This window comes from Aythya fuligula, chromosome Z (assembly GCF_009819795.1).
Source record: "Aythya fuligula isolate bAytFul2 chromosome Z, bAytFul2.pri, whole genome shotgun sequence".
NCBI classification, from domain to species: Eukaryota; Metazoa; Chordata; class Aves; order Anseriformes; family Anatidae; genus Aythya; species Aythya fuligula.
In genome coordinates this window covers 72,115,481-72,142,516 of record NC_045593.1, presented here as the reverse complement: position 1 = coordinate 72,142,516, position 27,036 = coordinate 72,115,481, and the positions used below count along the sequence as shown (strand labels likewise).

At 39.2% G+C, this 27,036-nt stretch overlaps 1 protein-coding gene across 1 annotated transcript; it reads right to left on the bottom strand.

The window, feature by feature from the left end:
• Positions 1-10,454: 10,454 nt before the first annotated feature.
• Positions 10,455-26,711, bottom strand: CAAP1 (caspase activity and apoptosis inhibitor 1). Its single transcript, XM_032206591.1, has 6 exons — positions 26,556-26,711; positions 25,170-25,370; positions 23,577-23,661; positions 22,596-22,671; positions 16,253-16,326; positions 10,455-11,717 (listed from the first exon to the last, which is right to left on the bottom strand). Exons 1-6 carry the CDS (start codon positions 26,685-26,687, stop codon positions 11,374-11,376), a joined length of 912 nt encoding a protein of 303 aa, XP_032062482.1. The 5' UTR covers positions 26,688-26,711; the 3' UTR covers positions 10,455-11,373.
• Positions 26,712-27,036: the final 325 nt, after the last annotated feature.

Genomic DNA, 27,036 nt, shown 5'->3' with positions numbered 1-27,036 from the left:
CAAGTAGTGAACCTATGTTTTCTCTGGTCCTCCTTTTTCTTTTCACATATTTAAAAAATCTCTTTTTATTATCTCCTACAGACGTGGCCAGCTTCAACTCTAATTGGACTTTGGCCACACGAATTTTCTCCCCTCTCCTTTTTTTTTTTTTTTTTTTTTTTTTTTTTTTTCCAGCAGATTTAATGTTCACTTTAGTAAACTGAACACTTCATTCATCCTGAACACTTCGGGAAGTCAGAGGTGGGAAAGGTTAATTGCTGTGTTTTCAGGAGAAAAGTAATCATGACTGCCTTTTGCAAGGAGTTTGACCTCTCCCTGCAGGAGATGCAGAAACCATTCTGCCACTGTTGTAGATCCAGAGCACCCAGCAGAGCGTGCTGGTCAGTTTTCTGGGGTTTAGGCACCTCGTGCATCCTCTTTCTGGAGCTGGCCTGGTACACACTATGCTGACTCAGAACCATACTGTTCAAATAATGAAGCTGATGTTCTGCTTCCCCCACCCATTGTCTCAGGCAGTCAGAAGCTTTTCTCATAGAAAAGGATATTTTCCTGTCACCACAGCTACATTCATTAGCAAGAGCATGAGCAACCAGTGTCTTTTCAGTTCCTGGCGGACCATAGAATAAGCAGCCTCTTGGGGGCTGAATATTGAATCTCTCAAAGACTTCTGAATAAAGCAGTGGAAAAATGACCATCTCTTTTAAAGCTGCAATGTGTTCACAGAGACTACTCACTGACAACTGCAGACACTCCACTCCCTCTCTGAGCCCCACAACTGCCTCCATTATGCGCCTTATCCAAGTAGCTGCCAATCTCCAGTGCTGCATATCATCTCCGCCACCACAGTGCCGCCACTTTGTGTCTACCCAAGTCACGTGCTCCCAGCAGGGCAGGTGGTGAGCCACCAACTCCCAGTGCTGCCAGGGCCCTCGCCTCACTACCCACAGTGCCCACTCGCATCCTCCTGGCACCTTGCAGCCCCCTGGGACAGTTGAGTGGGGAGGGCTGGGCAGCAGCGGCCACGGTGCCTTAGCTTCCCCTCGCAGAAGTTGATGCTACAGGCAGCATCTGTCCTAACACCAAAGTGGCATTAAGATTCAATCTTTTAAAATTCATGGAAAATAAGTAGCAAACATCTTTCTTCATAGCATAGCCTATGCTGGATGTTGCTGTATTTATATTGGAGGTGTTAGCATGGTGGAGAGAAGATCTCTGGCAGAGGAAACTGTAGAGTTATTCTGATGGCAAAGAACCACAGAATATCCCAAGTTGGAAGGGACCCACAAGGATCATTAAGTTCAACTCCTGGCTTCACAAAGGACCACCCAAAAATAAAGCTATATGTCTGAGAGCACTGTCCAAATGCTTCTTGAGCTCTGGGCAGGCCTGGTGCCATGACCACTGCCCTGGGGAGCCTGTCCCAGTGCCCGACCACCCTCCGGGTGCAGAATCTTTCCCTAACCCCCAGCCTGACCCTCCCCTGTCCCAGCTCCATGCCGTTCCCTCGGGTCCTGTCGCTGTCCCCAGAGAGCAGAGCTCAGCGCCTGCCCCTCCACTCCCTTTGTGAGGGAGCTACAGGCTGCCATGAGGTCTCCCCTTGGCCTGCTCTGCTCTGAGCAAACAAAGGGACCTCAACTGCTCCTAATAGATCTTTCTTTCTAGATTCTTCACCATCTTTGTAGCCCTAAAAAATGAATTTCTCATAAGCATGGTGTCAGGTGCAAAAAACTCCGAGGATGCCTTCTGGGCATTTAAAATGTCTTTCATAACATTTATTCATCCAACTGGCAAGATTGGTTGTATCTTAAAAGGCTAGTACATTTAAGTTCCCTCCTTTTCGTTAATGGTTCTTGTTTCCTAAGAGCCACTTGGATTTCTAATGGGTATGAGGCTGAGCCGCAGGGGCAGCCATGGGAGAGGTCAGTTCCTAGCTTTGGAAATGGTTGGGGTAAGCAAAACCTTATGCAACAAGGCTCTGGACAAGGGCAACTTGTGAGACACCGCCATTTCCTCTGCAAATGTACTACCACAGCTGCTCCAATTATCTTTGATGAAAAAGTCTTTTGACCAGATAGGCTCTTCAGACCCAAAATCCTGAAATGAATCCACTTAAAGAAATGGGCAGAATATCAGCACAGTGACTGCAATAAATTCTTCAGTCTGAATAACGTGCAAGTTACAGAAGCCCTATATGAGTTTCACTCTGGCTCTATCCATTAAAAGCTGGTCTATTATTCTGCTATTGGACTGTGTGATGGAAAGTTCAGAAAAGCTGAGTTTTAGTTTTCCTGTTCAGTTTCTTGCTTGCTAGTCTCTGTGGCAATGACCCCCATTTAAAGTTAGTAAAGGACAAGATATATTAAGCTATTACGAAAACATTCTAAATGGTGCACTCAAAGAACTGACCAATTTATTTCATAAGTGGTTATAAGCTTGACAGAAAAGAATTTTAGTGAGAACTTGGTCTGTATTCATCCTGTTCTTGAATGATGAGTGCTAAGTAGAAGCCTACTAAAATCATGATTCAGTGTTAACAATCTTTTTTTCTGAAAAAGTAAAAGAACCTTGCCTATCAGCAGTGTTTCCTTCCTATAAAGCACACTGAATCATGGTGAGATGCATTTTTGATAACTGATTCTGCAGGGATTTTTTTTTTTTTTTTTTTTGGTAAGCTCAAGAGGAAGCTCAAGTTTTAATTGCTACATTTTTATTTATATTAATTCCATGCGTTTAAAAGGTTGCTCTGGCTGGAGTAGAAAGAAGGTTATTACACTATCAAGCATTTCTCCTGTAGGCTGACAAAAAGAAGCTGTCTCTTAACCTGATGGCAATGAAAGACAGCGAATGAATCATTGCTTGAGGAAACCAATTTATTTAGTCACTCTGTGTCACTGTTATTTATTACTTGTCAGCACATGCTGTTAGTTCAATTAAATATAAAAACCTGAAGTTCTCTTCCAGTCCTTCCCCCACCCCAATTTTTAAAAACACACAACAAACAAGAAAAATGACATGAATCTTTAGTGCTAAAGCAGAACCCTTTGGGTTTATTGTGCTTCTCTTGTTTTAATTAAGCTTTGTTTATTAAACTTCTGCAGCTAAAGTATGGGGATTATTAATCTTCTTCAGTAGCTAAAGATAAAAGTTAGCAGAGAGAGGACATTGTAAAACTACAGTTTAGAGTTCCCTACTGAGATATACATAAAAAAATGAAATGAAGTAGTGAGACAAAGTGTTGATTACAACATTTTGTCAATAAAAATAAAGGTAGCTGCAAACAGTAATCATTTTCTATCTTTTGCATATAAAGGAATAAGGAATGAAAACTCCTAATTTGTATATGTGGGCATATACATGTATAATATATAGTAGTTAGTAAGTTGAATATATATACATATATATGTATGTATGTATATATATTCAGCCCAGAATGCCAACTGTTTCAGACTTACCTAAAAGCCAACAGTATCCTGGGCTGCATCAGAAGCAGTATGGCCAGCAGGTCGAGGGAGGTGATTCCCCCTGACTGCTCTGCTCTCATGAGACCCCACCTGGAGTGCTGCATTCAGCTCTGGGACCCCCAGCACAAGAAAGACATGTATGTTTTAGAACGAGTCCAGGGAAGGGCCACAAGAATGGATCAAGGGGCTGAGCACCTCTCCTGCAAAGACAGGCTGAGGGAGTTGGGGTTGTTTAGACTAAAGAAGAGAAGAGCAGATTCTGAGGAGACCTCAGTGTGGCCTTCCAGTCCCTAAAAGGGGTCCTGCAAGAAAGATGGGAAGGGACTCTTTGTCAGGGAATGTAGTGATAGGACAAGGAGTAATGGTTTTAAACTACAAAAGGGCAGTTTTGGATTAGACATTAGGAATAAATTCTTTACTCTGAGGGCCATGAAGCCCTGAAACAGGTTGCTCAGAGAAGCTGTGGATGCCCCATCCCTGGAATTTTTTAATGGACAGGTCTTTGAGCAACCTGGTCTATTGGGAGGTGTCCCTGCCCATGGCAGAGGGTTAGAATTAGATGATCTTTAAAAGTCCCCTCCAACCCAAACCATTCTGTGATTCTATAACTAGTGGCCCAACAGCTGTTCTCCTCCTCTGTTTTTTATAGCTTGCCTTCCTGATAAGACTTTCAATATTAGTTTAGGCATATGGCAATGAAGTCACATATTTTCACATAGGTCCACTAAAAAGCATTTCAACCATTATCATTTTTGACATGCTATACTGTCATGAAATAACAAAAATCTTAGCAAATTTCATTTCTTAGTATATGTGCAGCCAGTGTTTTTATTAAGCATCCCAACACGGCAAGGATTAAAAGAACAGGTTTCACCACACTAGAATGATCTGAGCCTGTGGACAGAAATGGATGCATGCACAGCTTCACTATTTTTGCTACAGGACCAAGGTTCACCAACTGGAGATTAAGTCCATTATCTACCAACTTCTGTAACAGTTTATTTTGCAAAATGAACATCATGCCAATACATATATAAAGGCATACCCTTAAACATTGAAAACACAGAATTGCTGCAATGCTTACTAAACTTTTCCTGCAAAGCAGATAAAACCACCGCATTCCTGAAAGGCATGTGCAGATTAGATTAGTTAATGAAACAACTGATTAAGCTCTTGTATTGTGTTACCAGACACCAATATTTAGCAAGACTAATTTGAATGGCCTAAATACCTTTTTCTAAATGGCCTAAATATCTCATTTTAAATGGGCTATAGGTGAGAAAGATATTACCTGCCTTTACAATGCCAAGTGGCCCATTCTGTTCATTTTCCAATACTGCATCCTCTCTAGTTTCAGTATCTGTGTACACCAACATCCTGATGAGGTCTGGCAAATAAATTGGAGAAGATATTTAATCAAACAACCAGTCTTAATTGTGGTTGGGCAATTAAGCAGGCAGCTTCCTAAAAATATAGTTTAAGGAGTGCCTGTATTTGTAAGAGAGTAATCTCACTACACTGCAGTGATGTGAGATTCTCACATCACTGGTGCAGGCCAACCAAAGAAGTAGGACACTACACCAGAAACAGTGGGACATGCAGTATGTAGAAATTCCCCTTTACGGAAGAGAAAATGCTAATGTCACCAAATGTTGACAAAGAGCAACCTACCTGTTCCCACTTCCACCGAACTGAGTTGTTTGTCCTTACTCTCAAGTGCCACTTTAGGTCTGAAGTAACCAGGATTCACTCGTCTCAAGTCAGGACAAGTACACCTCTTCATCCTTAAATTTCAACATCTCATCTAAATATACACGTTACAAAATGTCCTTGCTCCTACCTTATATTTGTCTAAATTGCAAGTCATTCCCCTTTACTATTCTGTTCCCATCCCTTTTTATGCAGGGAAAAAATGTGCTTAGAAGTTGTTTATACAGCTCTGGTTGTGCTCTTGGTATATCGCTCTCTGAAACTGACATTGTTAAAGCAATACAGCCCCCTAGCGTGGACACGATTGAAAAGTTTTACTTCCATACCATTATGAGATGCTAGCTTTGTGCAGACTACATATGGTACCAATTATAATGCCTCTACTTAAAAAACATATCAATTATCAGTAGCACATAGATGGGAAATTTAATAACTAAAGTAGTTTTATTTTGGAGCAGTTTAATTACCATTTTTTTGGGTGAAGATCTGTATCACCTCCACAAGACAGAATTTAATTGCAGATTTTAATTCTGATGCCTCAGATTTCAAGTGGAAGATGCTGGACTGGCTATCACATTTCTGTCATTCAATCAGCACTGTTTTCAGCAGTTGTATTTTCACCCAAGTACAGCACTGTTAACCCCCAAATCCCAAATCCGTATTTAATAAAAGTTTTCCAGCAGCAGGGTCCATTATGCAGCCCCTACTCTCCTTCCACTTTCAAGCCACTCGTTCCCAAGTGTCAACATAGCAAATTGTATTAGCATGCTGATCCAGGCGGGGAGGAGCAAAAACCACAGGATATCCTGGTTCGAGCAGCTTTCCGTGTACCCATGCCAACACTAGTGCCATGTAGTGGTGTGGCAGTGAGTAGACACAAGGAGACAGCCACAGAGAAGCAACTAAAATGCCTTCCTAGCCACCTCATAAGCATTCATTCTTCACCAATATTCAGTGTCTTTCCCAATATTCGATTTCGGCCTGTCTTATAGGAAGAAAATATATTCTCTCAAAGCTTTAACATTTTTTGACTAACCTAACTTTTCTGTTAATGTCTCTCATCCTCTGTTCCTTTGATGACCTTTGAAGCCTGCAGTTGTTCCACTTCCAGTAGGTGTTTCCAAAGCAGACATGCAGAACTGCACACAGTATTCCAGGGAAATAAAGGTGGAATTTTGTAAATAAAATTAGGTTGAGTGGAGTGAGAAAATGGAAGGTAGGAAGATCACAGATTCAACACTTCACTGTTACAATTCAAGAGCAACTTTCAGAACCATGAGAGACAAAAGACAAAAATTCATCTTTGAACCTGACAATGAAGACAGATCTCATGAAAAATGACATTTTTTCCACATGATTAAGAAAGCAATGGTGTACTGTATGAGCACGAATTTTTTAACAGAGATGATTACTTGTGCTCCACAATTTAACAATAGCGCAGTATTTACAGCTATGGTTTTGAGTCTTTCCCTCTCTAACTAGAGTCAGAGTGATTAACTGGTATATGGCTAAAACATTTTACAAGCTTCAGATTTTTCTTAATCTTTTATCTATCCTGTTTGCATATTTTAATATTAATGACAAGAAAGGACCATAAAACATGAGACAACAACAAAAAAAAAAAAAACTGCAGCATTTTAACTTTTAAATTTTGTTGTACAGAAGGTATGCTTTTTTTCTCTCCACAGATTGCAGATTGACTTAGCAATAAACATAAAGCTTTGTATTACTGAGAATAAATTGCAGGACTTCATAATCAGCTTTTAATCTGGTGCTTTTGTTCCCAAAGTTGCGTTGTTCTTTGTGTCACTGCATGAATTAACCACCTCATCTCCCTTTCTTATTAAAGAATCTATTTCACAATTCCTCTTTAACTACCTTCTGTGAAAAGGGCATGTCTACCTACTTCAATGATCCCATAAAGCTAAATCACTGCTTATAAATTTAAGATGGGCACGTAAAATGCCATATAACTTATTCACAGGCACAAAGCCTTTCTTCATTTAGTGTTTTACAGAAAACCCTTGATTTGCTGTATCCATAGATGAAAACGAAGTAATTTAGTTAAGACTACCAGTTTTGTTGACTAACATTAAAAACTAATAGCAATAACCAAGCAAAGACATATGGATCTTTGTAGATCGGAATGTGCAAAGATTCAGCTGGCAGAGATGTGTTGTCACGTTAGAGGGTTCTTAAGTGGTGACTGCTTTTTCTAAAACATCCTCCCACAAACACAGACAGTGATGCAGAGGGGTATTTTCCAGCTACCCAGCTCGGTGAGATTCATAGTACAGTTATGTACTATTCATGTTTAATATGACATTTCAACAGCACCAAGTTAGAACAGAAATATCTTAAATCATCCACATGGATGATTTGATATCTGATGTGCTACCCTTTTATCTGCTTAGAAGCAACTTGAACTCAGCGATCAAAGCTTTCATTCACCATCATTAATAATTATAACCATTTTAAACAGCAAAGAAAATATTTTATGGCATATAATTTTAAAAATATATGTAATGCATGGCTCCAAGTAACAGGCAAAATATTTTTCTGAGGGAGCAACTACTGTAATAAAAAGAGTTAAAAACAGTGCTATTTTTTTTTTCCCTCAGGAAATGCCTATGATTTGTCTCTCAAAAGTGGCATCTTCAAGTCTAATTATTATTCTCAGTGACATAACCACAAAAGTAACATCAAAGCCTGTTAACAGGAATAATAGATACTTTCGGTTTTCTCGAGAGTCATGTGTTTTTATTTACCTCATACAAATCAGCCCTCCTCCTCCAAAACACACAGTGCTTCATCTATTAGGACAGCCAAAAATAATTAGAATATATTTATATTTGAGGCCAGAATATAATATTATATAATATAAAGGATTTTTCTGCTTATGCTGACCAATATCCAGTATATATTTGGCCAATTGATTGATCAAAATCCAGTAAAATTAATATTTCATTAATAATTAATGACTACATTTTACATACAAATTGTCTCTTCCTCCAAGTGAAGTAGATTTACTTTTAAAGGAAAAAGAATCAGGTATTTAGAAGCAAACAAAACAGCTGTGTAAGATGTAGTTTAAATATACCGTTGTTTGTTTTTTTAACTGTGCACTGATGTTTGCTGTGTACATAATTAGTGCAGAAACCCATATAATTTAGTTGATCTGTTTTTAATCTAAGCAACAATAGTACAATATCCTAAAAATTAATTAGCACTTGTGCAATCAATCACATGAAGTCTGTCTGAATATACACACACACACACACAATTTGTAAACAGCTTAATTTAATTTTCTTGGAATCCTTCTCTTTTAATTTCAAATTTAACTGAGCTGTAATTACACACCTCCATCATGTGCATGGCAAACCTGTTTCATCTTTGTCACACTACATATTAAAAAATTTAGCATATGCAATTTCTTGATACAGATCACATGTTGAAATAACAACCTTTGACAGTTCAACACACTACAAAGGGATCTTTTAAAGATACCCTGGAAAAAAAAGGCATGAAAATGAAGCTCAATTCAGAAACAGTCACCTCCAACAACTAGCCAGGAAACCTGTGTTCTAATTTATCATTACTTTAAAATTACAGCAGTACTTCCTCACTTGCAAACAACCGCAAATGGATCATTCTGCAGCATCACTGTATGAAAGCCATACATTTGACTGCCTCAGCCCTTCTGGTGATGTGTGAAACCGAGTTCGGCTTAAAGTTGATCTACATTTCGCCTTCAAAAGAATTCTGCATGAAGTAAGCTTTAGCTGTTCAGTGATTGCCAGAAGTACATTGGAGCCACAGGAGTTTGCAGTCAGCAAGGAATCAACTCTGCAGGTGAAAGGGTAAATTAGTGATGAAACCATAGGTGTTAAAGAGATCCAGTAGAAAAGGAAGGAAAGATACAAGTCTAGAAGCATTTGTTCTGTCAATCAACTGTATTGTCCATTTTTCTTCAATATTAAAAACTGATTTTTGTTTATTCATATAGCTTGGAATTTTATAAGCCTCATCAATACAATGGCAGGTTGCAGAACTGGCAAATGAACCTTGAAATGAAAGAAGAGAGGCTAAAAATAAGTATCAAGTTTTGCTACTGATTGACATGTATAGGGTTGTATAGGGCAACTAGGATGTGAATGTCCTTGCAGGTGAGATTTCTCAGTTTCCACAGGAGGCAAAGGGAGGAATTCAGTGCCTTAAGGACAGGGGTTATCTATACACAGCAGCAGTAAAACTTCTTGCCACAGTCCATGTGGCAGTTCCATAAGTCTGTGTCTTTACAGTCAAAGAAGACAGAACACAGTCTTCCCAACTATCTTTCTCCCATTATCTGCTTTTGTTTCTCTCCTCGAATAAATCACAGGTTTCCCAAACAGCTAGATGACATCTACTGAAGACAACACATATTCCAAGGCAGTTATCTGTTGAACTGGATGCATACATATTTATTTATTTACTTTTTCTAATTTGTGTCTTCTGATTTCTAAAAAATAATAGAAAAATGTTGCTGTGGGTAAGTGATTACAGTCAGGTATAATTTACTCAGGTTACTGCCATCGTTTACTGAATGCAACCATACTTCTCTCAGCTGTATTTAATGAGAGGTGTAGTTCATAACCAAATTTATGCTGCATTATGTTACTACCATTTTACTCTCTACACTGTTGATGCTAGAGAAAATCAATTGTACTTTAAGAGATCTGTAAGAAACTTGCTACTAAAGACAGTGTACTTGACCATCAACAAAACTGAGAAAAAAGTGGAAAAGGGGGAAAGGAAAGGGGAAAAGGCAGAAGTGAAAGGGGGGAGGGAGAAAAGGAAAAGAATTATAAACCTTGCAGGATAGTTAAGAATGTACTCATTATGACAACCTCTGCTGTAATAATAATCTCCACAAATTACTCTTAAATATCTATGGCACTATTACAAATTATCTAATTTGCTTTCCAAGTTACAATCAAAGGAAAATCACATGTTACAACATCATTTTACTTACCAAGAACCACAATCACAAACCTCATACTGTAATAAAAATTGATTTATGTTTATATGTAAACACACACATTTAAAAAAGAATTTTATGAGCAGCCAAGTAGGAAAATAGCACTACTCAACAGAACCAGAATTTTTGTAATTATTTCAGGGAATGATAGGAGGAAAAGTTTTCATTCTATAATACAAATTACTTAAAAATAAATACCTTCAAAATGAAAAAATGTAGAATTATGATTTTGAAACTGTATTTAAAATTATACATAAGTGCCTTTTCTAACAAGCATTTACTCTGAAATTATGTAGATAATACTATTTACAGAGGACATGAAATGACAAACAGTTAAATACTAAACATTTAGGGACTTCTAAGTAATCCAATCTACCACGTTGTACTAAATATTATACCAAATATTCAACAACAACAAAAAAAAGCTTCATAACCAAGAAAAAACTCCATTTTCTTTATTTCAGTTGTGACACAGAAGACAAACAGTGGAGGAGAGTAACAATTAGACGACCAGCAGTATAAAAACACTGGTATTTGTCACTTTCAGGCACTTTCTCAGAAAATAAGTTTAACTGTTTATTTAAAAAAAAAAAAAAACTAACAAATTAGCTTTTTCAAAATTAACCATGCTTTTAACTTTCTCAAAATGAATCATCGTTCAACTTAACTAGAACATTTACATTACTGTGAGCTGGGCCTCAAGGAGAAATAAGCATCTGAGAGCACCTTGCAGAATGCTGAAGGCTGTCACACCACAAAAGACTCTTCAAAATGGCATTTTAAAAGAAGCGTATATAAATCAAGTTTCTCAAGTAGTTCAGAAGTTGCTAATAAATAAAATAACTGGTTAATTTCTAACCATGGGGTTATAACGAGCTTGATTTTTCTAACCTGTCCTGAAGGCACCAGGTTCACAGCATAGCTCTGTACATTGTACCTCCTCGAGGAGGTAACACAGCAAAGACACTGCTCAGTGCAGCATCAAACCAGCCCATCTGTGCCAGCAATGGAAGCAGCACACCAAAGGCAATGAAAACTACGATCAATGGCTTAAGCCACAGGTCGGGATACACAGTAAGAGTCTGAATGAGGAATGTCATACCCAACCCAAATATACTTTAGCGCTGAAGAGAAAAGATACAATGTTCTTCAAAACATACTGAAGCTTTAATCTGAACAACCTCAGGGTTGTTTTTTTACATCTCCAGCTTTCATCAGAGCCTTAATAGCTCTGGCCCTCATCTCGAGCTCCAGGAGCTCCAGCTGCTGTGCTGATGGCTGAACATCTTCCGAGGGAGGAACAGCTACGCCTTCCGTTTTGGACTCCTTTGGGCTAGATTCTGCCAGCCCCAGTATCTCATTCACGCTTTTCTCAATGTCCTTCTGAAGGTCATCTATCTGACCGGCTCCACTTCTGCTGGTGTTTTCTTGCACATCTGAGCTGTCGTCTTCATTGCACGGACCTTCTATATCACTATCATATGCATCTGCATTTATGCTGAGGACATCGCTATCTTCTCCTTTGCCTGTAACACAAATGTAACAATCATATAATGACCTAACTGAACAATTTTTCTCTCAATTTACAAAATCACTTCTGCTTAAAGCACTTCTCTGTAGATTAAGGGTGGCAAAGAGATCTGTGAATTTGAGACAACTAATTCCTCCTCTTTTTCTTCTCCATCTTTTAAGGCTGATCTAATTTAGACAAGTGTTAATGCATTTTTATGCCAATTTAGAAGAACATACAGTATTGCAAAGCTGTAGTACCGGGAAAATTTATTCCATCATATGGAGTTACATGATCTATTTTCCCCAATTAAAAAGCCATAAGGTTTTATATCACAAGGAAGTTTCTGCAGTGCAGAATTGGTTATTGTTATCTTTAAAGTAAGCTTAGTTTTCAAAATGCAATTATAAGAACACTTTAAAACTATTTTACTTATTTTAAAAGAAATGGGACACTATGTCAAGCAGAATACTGAAGACTAATAGAAAATCCTATTACAGTGTAACTATTCAGAATCTATCATACAACTATTTCAGACATATTTAACTCACGTCAGTAAAAATGGAAAGTTACAGTATTGGCTTTTAACACTGGCAAAAAGTTGGGAGTTTACTAAGAAGAGCAATTAGATGAGGCAGTGCTGTAAGATAAAAGCCAAACTCCGTCAGAGCTCAAGTAACTGATCTTACAATTTGGCTATAGAGAGACTACTGCTTGTGACACCTTGGCCTCAAAAATTATTAGTGCATGGCCAACCTCTGTATCTTTTGAAACTTACCATTCATTGCTTCAAATAAAGAATTTATAACCAAATGATGATAAAGTTACTGCCTTTAAAGGCTTTATAATTGCACCACTGTCCAGAAGTACAGCTGTGTTCCTTGTTAATTAATATTGAAGGCTTACAGTTAAAGACCAGTATTTTTGAAATAAGTATAATTTCGTATCGTAAATATTTGAAGAAAGTTTGCATTCCTGTGTAAGCTACTGTAAGCCATAATGATCCTTTATATAGAAAAAATATTTAATAAACATCAAGACAGTACTGCAAACATGTTTTTTTGTTTTTTTTTTTCTTTTAAACACACCGTGAAGGTTGTCAAACACTGGCACAGATTGTCCAGAAAGGCAGTGGAGTCTCCATCCTTGGAGACACTCAAGATGCAGCTGCGTAGGATCCTTAGCAGCCTGCTCTTGCTGACCTTGCTTAAGTATGGGGATTAACTATGACTTAGGATAACATTTAAGTCCCTATTCTGGAATATTGCACATTACCCTGCCAGAGAATTCACTCCTGATTCAGGGTGTTGCACCATCATCAGCGATGACCCTCCAGCACTTCATAACACTGTTTACAGTACACAACTGCAAAAACTGCCCACCGTGCTTCAGAATACATCAGATGTGGGAAATACACAGCTAATGTGTGCAGCATCTCCAACATCCTAATCAAAACTGTTAAGAAAGTATCCAGCTCTGGGAAATGCAGTATTAGCCACATAAATAAAGTTTACATAGAATTTTTGGTCTTCAATTTCTGTAAAATAAATTACAATTCACAAGCCTAAAGCACAAATGATTCTGAAGCTATATAAAATCCTCACAGCGGTGTGTAAAAAATACTCATATGAGATGTGCATACCAGAGCCTTCTTCAATCTTAAGTGTTTTTGCCATGTTTCTACTGTAACAGTAGCTTCAAGGTTAGTATTTCAATTTCAGATGCAGTCTGACCCATTTCTTATACTAAAAAATCAACTTTGTACACTATCTTCTCAACTCTGCCCTGCAAGATACAAAATACGTGAAAGATCAGAAGTAATGAGAATCAACAGGATAAGGAAATGGAAATACATGTACTTCTGTCTTGCATCAGTCAGTATTTACCTAACATGCTGCTCAACAGGACAGCATTTCCATGGATCAAAAACCAGGCACGTCAATGGCTCTCAACTCAATACATGAAAGTTACCTCCTGAATATGTTCATATTACCTAATTCAATGCCAAAGGTAAACTGACTTTGTACCAGGCCTGGCTGGACAGGTGTCCATTTTCTTCACAGATGCCCCTACGGTGCTATGTTTTGAATTGGATATCAAAAGTGTGTTGATAACACACCGTTGTCTTGACTACTGCTGAAAGTGCTTGCCAAGCCTTGAGGCTTTCTCTGCTTCTCACTCTGACCCCATAGCAAGTAGGTTAAAGATAGGCAAGAGGTTGGGAGATAAATAGAGCCAAGGCAGCTGACCCGAACTGACCAAAGGGATATCCCATATTATATGACATCATGCTCAGCAATAAAAGTTAGAGAAAAGAAAGAGGAAGGGGTGATCTGCACAGTTATAGCATTTGTGTTCCGTAGCTGTTATGCATGCTGAGGCTCTGCTTTCTAGGACATGGCTAAAAATTTGTCTGTCAATGGGAAGTAGTGAGTAAATTCCTCATTTTGCATTCCTTGTGCATGCAGCTTTCCTTTACATATTACAATGTCTTTATCTTGACCCAAGAGTTCTTCTTGCTTTTGTTCTTCCAATTCTCTCCCCTGTGCCACTGGGGGAGGAGTAATTGAGCTGCTCTGCGGTGTTTAGCTGATAGCTGGGGTCAACCCATCATAAAACTCTGTGTGGTACTGGTAAGATATTAAACAAACAAGTCATTTAAAGCAGCCTTGGGTTCCATTCAGAATTCAGGCCTGCCAAAACTGCATAATATACAGTATTCATACATGTCTATTTGCCTACAAATGTTGTTTAATTAGCTGGTGGGCTTCATTTCCCTTCTTTTTCACTTTTAATTTTACCCAGTAATAAAGCTCTTGCTTGGCATTTCTCATTACCTTTTTCATTTTGATAACTTACTTTTTCTTTCAGCTACATTTGTGAAATTCATTCTAACATGCTTTATTCTTTTTTTTTTTTTTTAACCCCTTTTGTTTAACCCCTCAATCTGTTTTTTCCCACAGCATCATGAGCTGCAGAAGAAGGATTAGACTTACATTTTATCATTTATATTGATATTCTCATAAACTCTTTAAAGGTAGCACCTTCAGTGAAGTCACTATTATAGCCCTAAGCCATCATGATACTCTGGTTGATAAAGTCATAAAAAACAACAGTGAAAGAATCACCGGGAACAGTCATTAATTCCCTTTGATAATACAAAAGTGGAAGAGATCTGCAGAAATCTGTCAGGTCTAAGGCTACTCTATATACACCAGGCAACACTTACATCTGCTCCTGAAAGTTATTATGTTGTTACAATTCCCTTCTCCGTTTAATTCCCCTCACTAAATACCTCTTAAAAAAACACCCTTCATACAGTTCTTACAGGGGAGATATCTTTAAAGAGAGCATTCTGAATTGTAAAATAGGAGTTGCAGGAACCACATAATGCTATGTGGTTTCTTGCTTCACAGAAGAAAAATATAGCTTATAAGAATTTGCAACATTCTCTGATAGGAAAAGCTATTTCTGATGTTACTAAATAGATATAGTCCAAATGAAAATAGACTGAGACAGAAACGCCTACAATTTGGTGCTTCGTCTACAAAATAATACTGGCAGTCGTTATATGGTGTTGTTTTAATGATTGGAATAAAACAAATACTGCTGCTGGTTAAAGAAACAGTTTCCTTACACAACAGTTACTCAAATGAGTACCACTAACTTGCCTACTTTTGTATTTTCTATTCTTCCAATATTGTAGTACCTGAGTGTCTCACCCACTGCACTTTGCATTTAAAAAGAAAAAACACACAAGACAAAACTTTCCCTCTTATAGATCCGAAGAGTTGAGTACTTCTACTCTGCTTTTACACTACAAAATGCACCAGTCATCAGGAGTAGTGGGTGTTAAGCACCATTCCCAGAGACCTCAGCTCGGCACAATCAAAACAACCTATCACATATCAAGACTGAATACAATGATTAAATTACAAGCAGTTCTTTGGCAAACAGTTATTACAGCGGATTTCCATGAATGTCAAAACAGAGTACTCTTAAGATCATTTCAACACAAAGTAAAACTGAATCTCAAAGAATTCAGCAAACAGCAATGGCAGTACTAGCAATCACCTACAGATCAAGATACTGAAAGAACTGAAGTTCTTCAGCTGATAAACTAGAAGAGAAAAGCCAAATGAACCTTGCAAGATCATTCAGTCATGTTCTGGAAGCTAAATTACCAAACTCTGAAGAGCTATTGTTTGCTTCTATCCACAAAAACCTCCAGACTTAAAGTGCTGAGAAGCCAAATTTTCTACAATGTCTTCTTCAGTGTTCCTTTCTACTTTCATGGAATTGGGCCCAAGGGAGAGGTTGAAACCATTCATCAAGTGATTTCTCTGAGGATGCATCTCTGTGACTGCAGGTACGGCTCATGAGTTAGTAGTTATCTTGAACTAGTCACTGTCCAACATCATTCTAGTGGGAAGTGTCCTTGCTCGTGGCAAGGGGGTCAAAATTGGATGATCTTTAAGGTCCTTTCCAACCCAAACCATTCCATGTTTCTATGATTAAGAGAGCAAAGTTTCATCTTTCTCCACTACATACCTTGTTTTGATTCCTGACCTTCCAGTTTGTTGTCGTCTCTTAAGGAAGAAGTAGAGTCTATACTGTTGTCCTGCCTGGAAACAAATGACACCACATCTTAATCTACATCTTTACAACTTAAGAGGATTTTTCAAAGAAACATTAACTAAAAAGAAAATATGTGGTGGCAGGGCAATAGGAATGTGCTGTCTCTAAGCATTTGAGAATGAGCTTTTCTTTGCTTTCCCTAGTAACCTGCAAGAATGAAGTAATTATTTCAATACACCCCTTAGAATACCAATCTTCACTGATAGGCTCTCCCTAGAAGCTTGTCTCTAAAGCTCAGAATAAATGGTCACGGAGTTAAATATTTTGAAAAACTACTGTTTCAGTTGCACTCAAATACTCTTTCCTTTTGAAATTAAGAAGCTATTTTCATGAAGTTATTGTCACCCTACCACCACCCACCTTTTCTACATCACAATCTCATGTTTTCACTAAGGGCTGCTTTTTAAAAGGAAATGCAACTTAACCTTTAAGTTGTATTCAACATCCATGTTTATTTCTTCAATTTAAGGATTTCTACCCTTGACCTGTAAGGTTTCACCTGCTTTACACCTGGGATAAGGAAAAGGTACTTCTGTGAAATGTTCATGTCCTTCATACATTTTGTACACACTACTTGGACAAATTGTGAAAATACTGTGAAATATACAGGGCAAATAAAGGACAGCCCTCAGAGAAGGACCTAGACTCAGAGAAAAACTTCAATTACCATGTTTAGCAAGCATTTTGACAGTAGTATTGCCAATTTCCTACCCAGAACGTCATTGTGGCATTGATTTCTTACAAGTTAACATGCAACCACCCTGCCCGTTGGAGCTAAACAGCACTATAAAAACGATAGCAAGATTCTGGTATCACAGATTTAAATGTAATGATTTTAACAACTTGTCAGTAATGGCCTGAAGGCCTCTTCTGTAATTGAATACAGATCTGTTTTCTCCAGGCTCTCAAGGATGTTTGGTGTGTGCTTTTTTTTTTTTCCAGGTGTCCAACGACCATGTCGGGAGGGAGAACACCATTATACTTCTTGACGACTTGATCTGAGAGACGGAGTTATTTTGATGGCTATTTCCTTTCCTATGGTAGTAGAGGTTACAAATCAATTGACCTTGTTTCTCCCACGTTTGCACCCAGTGCAATATAAATGTGTATAGAATAGTGCAATAATTAAGGAGAACGTGCCCACAGAAAAGAGGTACACAACACATGAAGAAATATTTTAAGTGTTCCTCACTTTAAATAAGGAACCCCCAAAACAAATTTACTGCTCAATATTATTTTAATAAAATTTGAATAGATTATTTACTGCAATGCATTTTTCTCAAAACATCTCAGTAGTACGTATCCTTAAAATTTGCTTTCCTGCTTAGTCAACTCAGGAAGTATTTTCCCAATTCTTTCATTTCTGATAGACTTTCCATTCCCAGGCTGGACTGAATGCAAACTACATGTTCAAATAGGTATGCTGAACATGAAGTTCTATATACTCGCTAACCCCTTCACAAAATCATTTAAACTTTGCCTCTTCACAAATAGTTGCTCATTTATTTTCTATTTGAGTCATCAATCTTGTACCACAAAGGCCACAGGTGTTGCAAGATTGATTACAGCCCTCACATGCTAGATGTAAAATAAGCCGAGGAATTCTACAAATAAATTAGTTTTGCTCTATGTGACAGTTTAGACATGTTAACCAGAGTCTCAAACTTCTCAGTGTAACAACATGACATTGCCATTTATTAAGTGGAGCAGCAAAGGATAGGCAGCAAGGAAAAGTTTTGCACACATAAAGTTAGAGATAACTGAGACCCATCACAATTACCAGTCCCGTGAGCCTGTGGAGTTTAGAGTGGGGGAAATCACAGAATGGTTTGGGTTGTAAGGGACCTGGAAGATCATCTAGCCCCAACCATTCCTGTCAGCACCCAGTGTCAGCTCCAGGCTGCAGCTGGGAACCAAAGCTTGAATGGTGCAACACTTCGAAGCAGTGTCACAGCTCCTGGGGAGTAACATTTCCCCTCCTACCTTCACTCCATTATTGGGAGGGATTAGGCCAGATGTCAGCACAGACTACCAGTTAAACCTGCCCATGATGCTGTCACAGAACACCTTCCCAGAAATTTCAGGTTTTGTTCTCCTGTCACCTACTGAGCCAAAGCTGAGGCTCATCGTACTCCGTTGTGTTCTCCTGTCTGTGCTTTTAAAGATCTGGGGAGGAGAAGGATGTTATTAACCTGACCAGCACAGGGGGATCACCCTGCCCAAGTTGCTCTGAGGGCTGTCAAAGGAAAGCAGCAGCCTGTTTGCCAGGAGAGAAAACAACTAAGGGCAGTCAGCTAGAGAAGTCACCTTAGAGACTGAAGGGAGTTACTGCCCACAGCAGCATGGGGCTCGTTACAGTATGCTGGGGAAGAACATTTCAGGATTGTGTAAAACTTACTTGGGGATATGTTTAAGGGTGTGGTAATATGCAGGGCATTATCAGATGTTTAGAGGAAGGACCAAGGATGGTAAAAGGGACAGACTTAGGTAGACTGTTGAAGAACAAGCATAGGGAAAACAGAGAAAAAATAAGACAAAATCAGTCAGATGAATATAAACAGGTTGCTGGTCAGCACACTTGTCTTGCAATGCCCTGCACCTGGTCACCAGTCTGCCCTGCCTTCTTGTGGAACTCCACAGCTAACCATTCCTCCAAACGAGAGGTCTGTGTGTGCCTAAGAGCCAGCAGCTGCAGAGAGGACCACAGGTGACAGGGGCCTGCAATACTGTGCTGCCAGAGAATAGACAGCATGGAAAATGTGCACGCCTCCTCAGGGAAGTTCGGTGTCGTGCATCAGTGTGCAGCAAACCTCAGGCAAGTTTAGCTATTAAGTAGGATGAGATATCTGAGAGTCAGGTGCCAAAGAAACTGCAAGATTAGAGGCCAAATTCCAGAGAGACCAGGGTCTGCAAGTACTTGAATCAAAGGACCGTAGATCTGCCAGTTCCCCAGCAGATAAAGAGTCAAGGAGTCACCTACTTGGGACAACACAGGTCTGGACCAGCTACTGGAAAGGTCTGTGTGTACACAAGGAGGTCAGAGCAAGCAGCTGGAGTGGGGCTGCAAACCTTGCAGACTTGAACACCTTAGTGTCAGCAACTACAGGGACATGTTGGCCACAGACCAGCTACTGGCCAACACAATCAGGTTGTGATGCCCCCATAACACCTGCTTATCACCAACAGCAAAAGCTGCTTAGGCTCCTCATGCCCCATCCTCTCCCCCCACAAACACACATTCTTCATCCTTTTGAACTGAGCAGTCACCTCTGCACTGGACAGCAACACGTCTTTTAGCAATGCGTTACTGTCTGACCTTGCACAAGAATTTTCAGGAGGAAAGAATACAAGTTTCACATCCTTGATACCACAAGGAGCTCTGAAGCCAAATTTCATCAGGTATTAAAATCACTCATTTGACAGAAAACTCATTGACTTCTTTGGTTCAAAGAAATGGCTGTGAAGTTACATATACCCACTTCAAAAGCTACATAAAAAACTAATTCTGAATTGGAATTCACACATCAAAAATTGTTGTAAAGTTTCTTCATGCTATCTTGACAGTATCACTGATTATAGTAGAGATATTCTTATAAAGATTACCTACTGTCAGAAAGAAATTATTGGATCCCCAAAGTACTTTTACAGCACATTTTATATTTTGCTGTTGCTTTTCCAGAATTGGCTGGATTGGACCGTATTACTTGTGACCTGTCACCGTTTCATAAGTAGGCTTTCTGCACCATCTTGTGGCCAAGTAGATGCAGTTCAACTCATAGTTCAATTTCATTCTCAGTTTGTTAATCTTACTTTGTTTATTTACAGGAAATATTTTTACAAATTATCTATACTGAGGCACAGATTTAAGAAAGGGCAGCACAAAATCATGTCACCAAATGATGGGAGCAGAAGATATGTTAATCTAAAAGTAAGGCATAGTATATAAATTTAAAATCCATTTCATGCATATTAATTTTTCAAAGCAAAAAGTCATTTGTTCACATTATACATGTGAACATACCACTGTAAATTGTAATAGTATGTCTCTTCTTTTAATACATGTTTTTCTTACTACTGCCAATAATTTACTTTCAGTCCTTCAGGTTATTTAAATAGCCACCTAAGGGAACTTGAAAGACACAGTTTAAGCACCTACTTATAGCTTATGAATAAGATGCCTACCTGTTTTTTTCAGGACATTAATTAGCTAAATCCTTTCAATTAAATGTCTACCATTCAGCTGGAAAACTTGACATAAATCAATTCTCTTGTTTTAATGGTACTCCACTGCAGACTAACACCGATATATGAAAATTACTGTTAAACAATCTATACAGAGCTCACAAATGACCTAGCTCATCTATTATAGCAGCCTTTTCCAGTTTTGGCAAACATAGACCCTGATACTGCTGTTTTTCTGCCTGCTTATTTCAGAATTCATAGCATTTAACTCTGAAGAAGCTGGTGACAAAATAACAGAGCATTTTACGTGATGATGCAAACAGCTGAAGCTTTTTCAGAGACGAACTTTTAGAAAAAAAAACTCAAGACTTTTGTTTTTAGTTAAAGAACATGTCTAAACTGTAGCTCTGAAACACTCTGAACTCACAAAATTGCCTTACAGAAATCTAGCAGCATTGAACCTCCCATACCTCTTTAAGATGTGAAATATTATACGCATTTTGCAAGAGTAAACATCTTTTGAATTAGATCTTTAAAAAAAAAAACATAAAATTCCTCCAAAGTCCTGGGATGTTTTTGATGGTTTCCTTAGTAAACAAGGCTTTCTTCTAATTTAATTCACAAGTTCACTTGCAAAGCACCAATCATCATCAAAGGGACTCATTTATATAAAGAGTATTTTATATTGTTATTTTATACTTTAAATAGCCAGCAGAGGGTAAAAATCAAAAGGCAAAATTAGTTTACACAAAAGTGCGTACTGACATCATTCACAGACCGCGCAAGAATGCAAAGGAGGGAATACGGTCACAAATGAGTTCCAAATGGAACCCAAGAAGAAAAAGCGTCACAGGGTATTAAACCTGTATCACATGAGAAAAACTGAAGCATCACTCATCTTAGTATCTATCACTCCACTTTCTACAATATTTGTGTTTTCACAAACCTGGTATATGATGAGATGTGATCAAAGAAAATGACTTCATTCGATAATTTCATAATTTGTTCTGAGCCAAAGAAATGAGGTCTCTGTTGAATCAAATATACTGACCAGCACACAAAATCTGGATTACTATCATTGTCTTTCTGTTTCATAAATCTAGATGAACTCACCGAATTAGCAGCTAACTGATACCTTAATCAGCCCTACACTCCTGTAAGGCCACTGTGTTTCAAAAGGCTTGTTAAGTTTATGCACGGAATCTGTGGGCCAGCTGCAGACAGGTCAGCAACCAAACCAGAAAAAGCTTTTGGCTTTCCTACATGCTTTTTGTTTGCTACAGTCACATTTAGACCCAAAATTTGACACATTTTGGGTGATAACTATTAGCATTCTTTTCCCCCTCAACTACTTCTGTAAAGACCGTCTTTATTAAAGGAGTGACTTAATAATACACTACACAAAAGTTGTCTTTTTTAAAAAAACAAACAAACAAACAAGAAAGTATTTTAAGAAAAGGTTAAAAATGTTGGCCTTTGCAAAACTGACAGATGTCAGCTTAAGAATGAGCAGCTAGAAACCTCTGTACTTCAAACTCTAAACATTAATATAACATTCCCAGCAGGAAAGATGGGAACAGGCAAGCGTCAGCACTGCTTCAGCTGGGACAGGAATGGTGGACCAGAAACAAGGATGCAAGGAACACGATACATCTCAGCTGAACTCAAAACACTCTTTACAAAGTTCATGGATTTCACTGGGAGGGGTTTTGTTCAACCTGCTCTAGTGAATCCTCTAGTGAAGAGGATTAACCTAAATCACATTACCTCACTTCCGGCTGCGGGCAAGGATTGTGCATATGTTCAATTATCACAAATTAACTGATGGGCAATAATGCCAGTGTAAATTTCAGTGATGTGCTTATGAAACATCTGATGTTATCAAATAACTAGGCCACGTAACTGCAATGCTTCCTAGCAGTAACAGCTCATTGTCATTCTACCAAAAAAAAAAAACATATGATTAAGGATATAGCAGAGGTCTTTCAGTGCTACAGTTGATCAGTTCTCATGAAAAATTCCAGTATCATTCAATATTTTAAAATTAAGCTTTGAACTGTTTTCTTTTACTCACTGACTGACAGATTCACCTCCAGTCTTGTCTCCTCCATCTCCATCCTCGTCAGTATCAGAATCAGCTCCACTCTTGCCTAGATGTACACAATTTCAAACATGCAAATTTAGGCATCTAGTACAATTAGTGCTACATAGTTAGCCTTATTTTTTAATGATTAACTCTACTGAGATCAGAAAAGGGTTTTCTCCCCAGTTCAAACAGATGTTCTAAGAATCAGACTTACACAGAATCAAAAAGATTATTCTTGAGATGCCTGCTAGCCACACAGTTGCCATTTTTCAGTTACATTATATTATGGAAAAACAGAGGATAAATACTGCTACTGCAATATTATAGGCACTAAAAATAAAGCACAGGAGACAAGTAATAGAAGGTACTCTCTACCACTCAAGATTCAAATGGCTCCACTTAATTGAGGAGACAGCAATTTGTTTACAAATGAATTCTATGGCCCTTAAATACCAAGTGGAAATTCAGTAAGATACTGATATGCTGAAATATCATATCCTTAATCAAAATATATGCATTGTGTGTCTCAGCAGAGCAAAGGCATGCACTAAGAATCCTTTAGCTACACTGATTGTTCCAGTGCAATTGTTAATACAGTTGAACTGGTATTGCAGTACATCTGATTTCCCCTCCGGAGAACCAGGGGACAACTTAATGCCAATTTAACTAAAGCAGTGGATTTCAAACAATGCTTCTAAATTCCTGCCTTTGTTTTTACCATACATCAAGTCAAAAGCTTTGTTCTTAGTCTAAGTACTAGGGAAAGGAAGCTAATACTACTATGATCTGAATGTATCCCTAATACCTTCAGAATTACTGGATGATTTCACCCACGATTAAAAGATCAAGACCAGCATATACATACATATACGTGTCAGTACCTGGAAACACAGGCGCAGTTTAATGCAGACTACTTTTGTTTTCCTTATTCCCTCTGTGTACAGTGGTGCCTAAAAGTTGCATTCATACCTTCAAGTATCTTCAAAAGTTTTTTTTCAGATAACAGCTCCAACTGCTCCAAGCAAAGCCTTTTGATTTCATCCATGGAACAGTTCTAAGAAGACAGATAAGACAGACCACAAGCCACTAAGATTTCTGAGGACAGAAAAATTATGAAAGCTGAGTAGTTCTTCAGCCCTACTGAGAAACTCAGATTGCAAGTCCTTTCTCTATTCTGACATGCACTGATGCAACTACCAAAGAACATTAGGTAGGTGGGCCAACCACCAAAAATATTTGTTTGTTTGTTTTGGTATTGTTTTCAAAATTAAGCAATATACAGTATCAGTCACTTGAGCTTTGCCTGAGAGTTTTCACTGCTGTTGTGACACTGAGCTGTAGAAATAACAGACTGCAGGTGTAAAGCATGAAACAGTAACCCAGATCACTCCTAATTCTCCATCACTCAGGAGCAGGTGAATTACATAATTAAATCTGCAAAGATCAAAGCCAATTGTTGAACCCAAGTTCATGAAACAAAGTAAACAAAAGTGTCAACAAAGCACAAACAGGAATCATACATCACATTGCACGTCATAAGAAAGAAACTGTAAGAAAGTTGTAATCTGTGATCCACTTCTCATTTTTGATACATACCACACACCGAGTCCAGCTAGTTTCACATCTCTTGTACTTCTGAGTATGCCCTTGGTGAAACAGTGATAATTTCACACTCATAAATAAGCTGTGCACACGTACATGTACCAACATTATTAAGTGTTGAGCATACTGTAATATACACCATCCTACTGCAGGCTTGGTTCTACACCACTAGACAACTGCCTTTCCAATTCAGTTATGCCTTTGCCTCTGGCCATTCTAGACCTCTTTTCTTCTTCCAGATATGAGAAACAGGAGAGACTGTAAGCAATTCAATAAGAGTTTAAAATGAGTAAGTCTCACCTTAGTTGTAACCGGTCTCACAGATTTAGATAAAATTTAAGACAGAAATTGAAAAACTACTAGTTAACAAACACTGCACAAATGGCATTTAACCAGAAGCTTCTTCCCCCATATAGACCGTTCACCTATTTTCACCAATTCCCACTGTTCTCAATACTCAAAAAGCATATGTTCTAAGTCAGTAAAACTCTAGAGGCACTACTATTAAATTCCAGAGAAATAACAGCTTCCAGAAGCTGTTTATCACGAAGGGGCATTATGGCCTCATCTCAGACATTAATAACTTATAAAGAAATTTAGATAACACATAAATAGAAGTCAGACTTTTATTAACAAATCAGCAAACTTGTTACTGCACAATACTACTGAATTCACTCCATGCAATTAGAAACTCCTTTTACATTAAGAATAACCAGTATAGATAGACAGTACAAAAATAATCAGCCTGCATTCAGCTGCAGCTGAGCTGTGGAAAATGGAGTAGGATGAAATAAGTGTATCAAATCTTAAGTGTCTCACTTTCAGAGACTTCACATAATCTTCGTTTAAGAAAAACACAGGCAGTTTTTAAGATGGGAAGTCCACTAGACTTGAGAGATGTGATTTGTTATGCAAGCATTCAAGCTTGTGAAAAGCATACAAGTAGCTGTATTTCGTTACCTTTAAAATATCAGGCAGCATCTTCTGTAGTTTCTTCTCCCCTACGACACAGAAACACTGTTGAAGCATTTCTTTTTTGTCCGCGATGTAGAAACTAACTGGCTTGAGTGACACACTGAGATCTAATCCTCCTTCCTCTACATCACTGGGTTGTTCAGCTTCTTCCACATTTTCTCCAGATGGCACATTGCATTTTTCTTCCTAAACATCAAGAAGGCAAGTAGAATTTTCATCTTCTAGTGAACTGCAAAAGAAGGAAACTTAACACCTCATCTGTGATAGCAGTAGTTTTTCCTTCATAATTGCAAGGGACATCTTAAAGTAGATTTCTGAACTTCCAAATACTGTTTTAGCTTACAGGGTAAGGGTAACTGCATCACAATAGTTATGTTTTTGGTTACTGAAATCACTTTTACGCTAGGAAAAATTTTTAAACTTTCAAGAGACAAAAAGTATTCTTCAATACTAACTGGAAATTATTATCTTAAGATATCTTGCTGCTGCTTCTAAATCAAAGCATGCTTTAAGGCAGAATAAATCCGTTTATCTGATTTCCTCTGCAATTGAACGACGAAGTCGATAATCTGCAACTACCTTGCTAAGAAAGAAATTTGCACATGTTTCCATGTGGCACAGTTTTCTGAGGAGAAAAAAAAAAAAAAAAAAAAGAGTTTTGCATGAGAAAATATATCTTCCATATCAGAAAAAAAAGATTGAACCATTAAAAATCAGATATATTTTGAAGACACAGACAGTCACTCACGATCATGTGTCACGCAGTCATCTTTGTATTTGAGCACAACTGGCTAGGACACAGTGATTGTGATTTGGGTCACCTCTGAGCGTGTGCCTCACATCGCTTTGCACTGGGTCTGGCCAGGATGGAGTACATTTTCCTCACGGCAGCTCACATGGTGCCACGCTTCAGATCTGTGACTAACACCCCAGCTGCGGACGAGGAGCATTTGTGCAGCACCACGGCCGCCTGCCTGCCCCGCTGCAACGAGCTGGGGGGCACAGCACCGGGCAGAGCCCCAAGGTAGCCGTGCAGCATTACCTCCAACACCACGCTCAGCAGCACAGAGGGCAGACAGGTGCCATGAGGGGCGAGCCACCCTTTTCGCTCAGGAGCTGGCTGGGGACCTGACGCCCCTCGGAGGGGAGCGCCCCGCTGTCACCGCACTGCCTGCTTCGCTTCCCTTCTCTCCTCCTCCGCTCCCTCCTCACCCCTTAAGCCGTTTTTACCTCAGCCCAGGCCTCCTCCCCCGCTTTTTTTTTTTTTTTTTTTCCCTCTTCCTTCCCTCTCCCCTGTCCCACCGGGGCAGGGTGCCGCAGCGATCCTTCCCAACCCCTCCCAGCACAACGCCACCGCCGCCACCACCGCACCTCAGGGGCGCCGCGGGCGGACTCGGCGCTCCGGCGCTTCCTCTCGCCGCCCCCCGGCCCCGCGGCCCCCTCGGGGCAGCACGAACGGGAGCGGCGCCGCTTCTTCTCCTTCGACGACTTTCGGCCCGCCATCGCCACCGCCACCGCCACCGGGCCGGGCCGGGCCGGGGAGGGCCGTGAGGGGCCGCGGCCCCGCCTGCTTCCCGCCGGGGGCGGCCGCCTCTTCCGGGCCGCACAGAGCCCGCCCCGGCACCGGCAAAATGGCGGCGCCGGCCCCGTTCGGCCCCCCCCCCCCCCCCTTCACCCCCTCACAGAGGCGCTCTGCCCCGCTACCCCCCACTACCCTCACAGGGGGGTAGTGGGAAGCCCTCAACAAAAGAGGGCAAAATCTCTCTGCAAGAGCTCTCAAAAAATCCCAACCGTGTTTGTTTGTTTGTTTGTTTTGTTGTTTTTTTTTTTGTCCCCTGGTGAATTTAGAGAA

Bases quoted from the DNA above. Each gene is read 5' to 3' on its own strand.
- CAAP1 (XM_032206591.1), bottom strand. From the start codon at position 26,687: ATGGCGGGCCGAAAGTCGTCGAAGGAGAAGAAGCGGCGCCGCTCCCGT. The intron at 25,371-26,555 runs GTGCGGTGGTGG...CTTGATGTTTAG, and splicing joins CCGCCCGCGGCGCCCCTGAG to GAAGAAAAATGCAATGTGCC. The intron at 16,327-22,595 runs GTGAGTAAAAGA...ATTTGTTTCCAG, and splicing joins GGAGGTGAATCTGTCAGTCA to GCAGGACAACAGTATAGACT.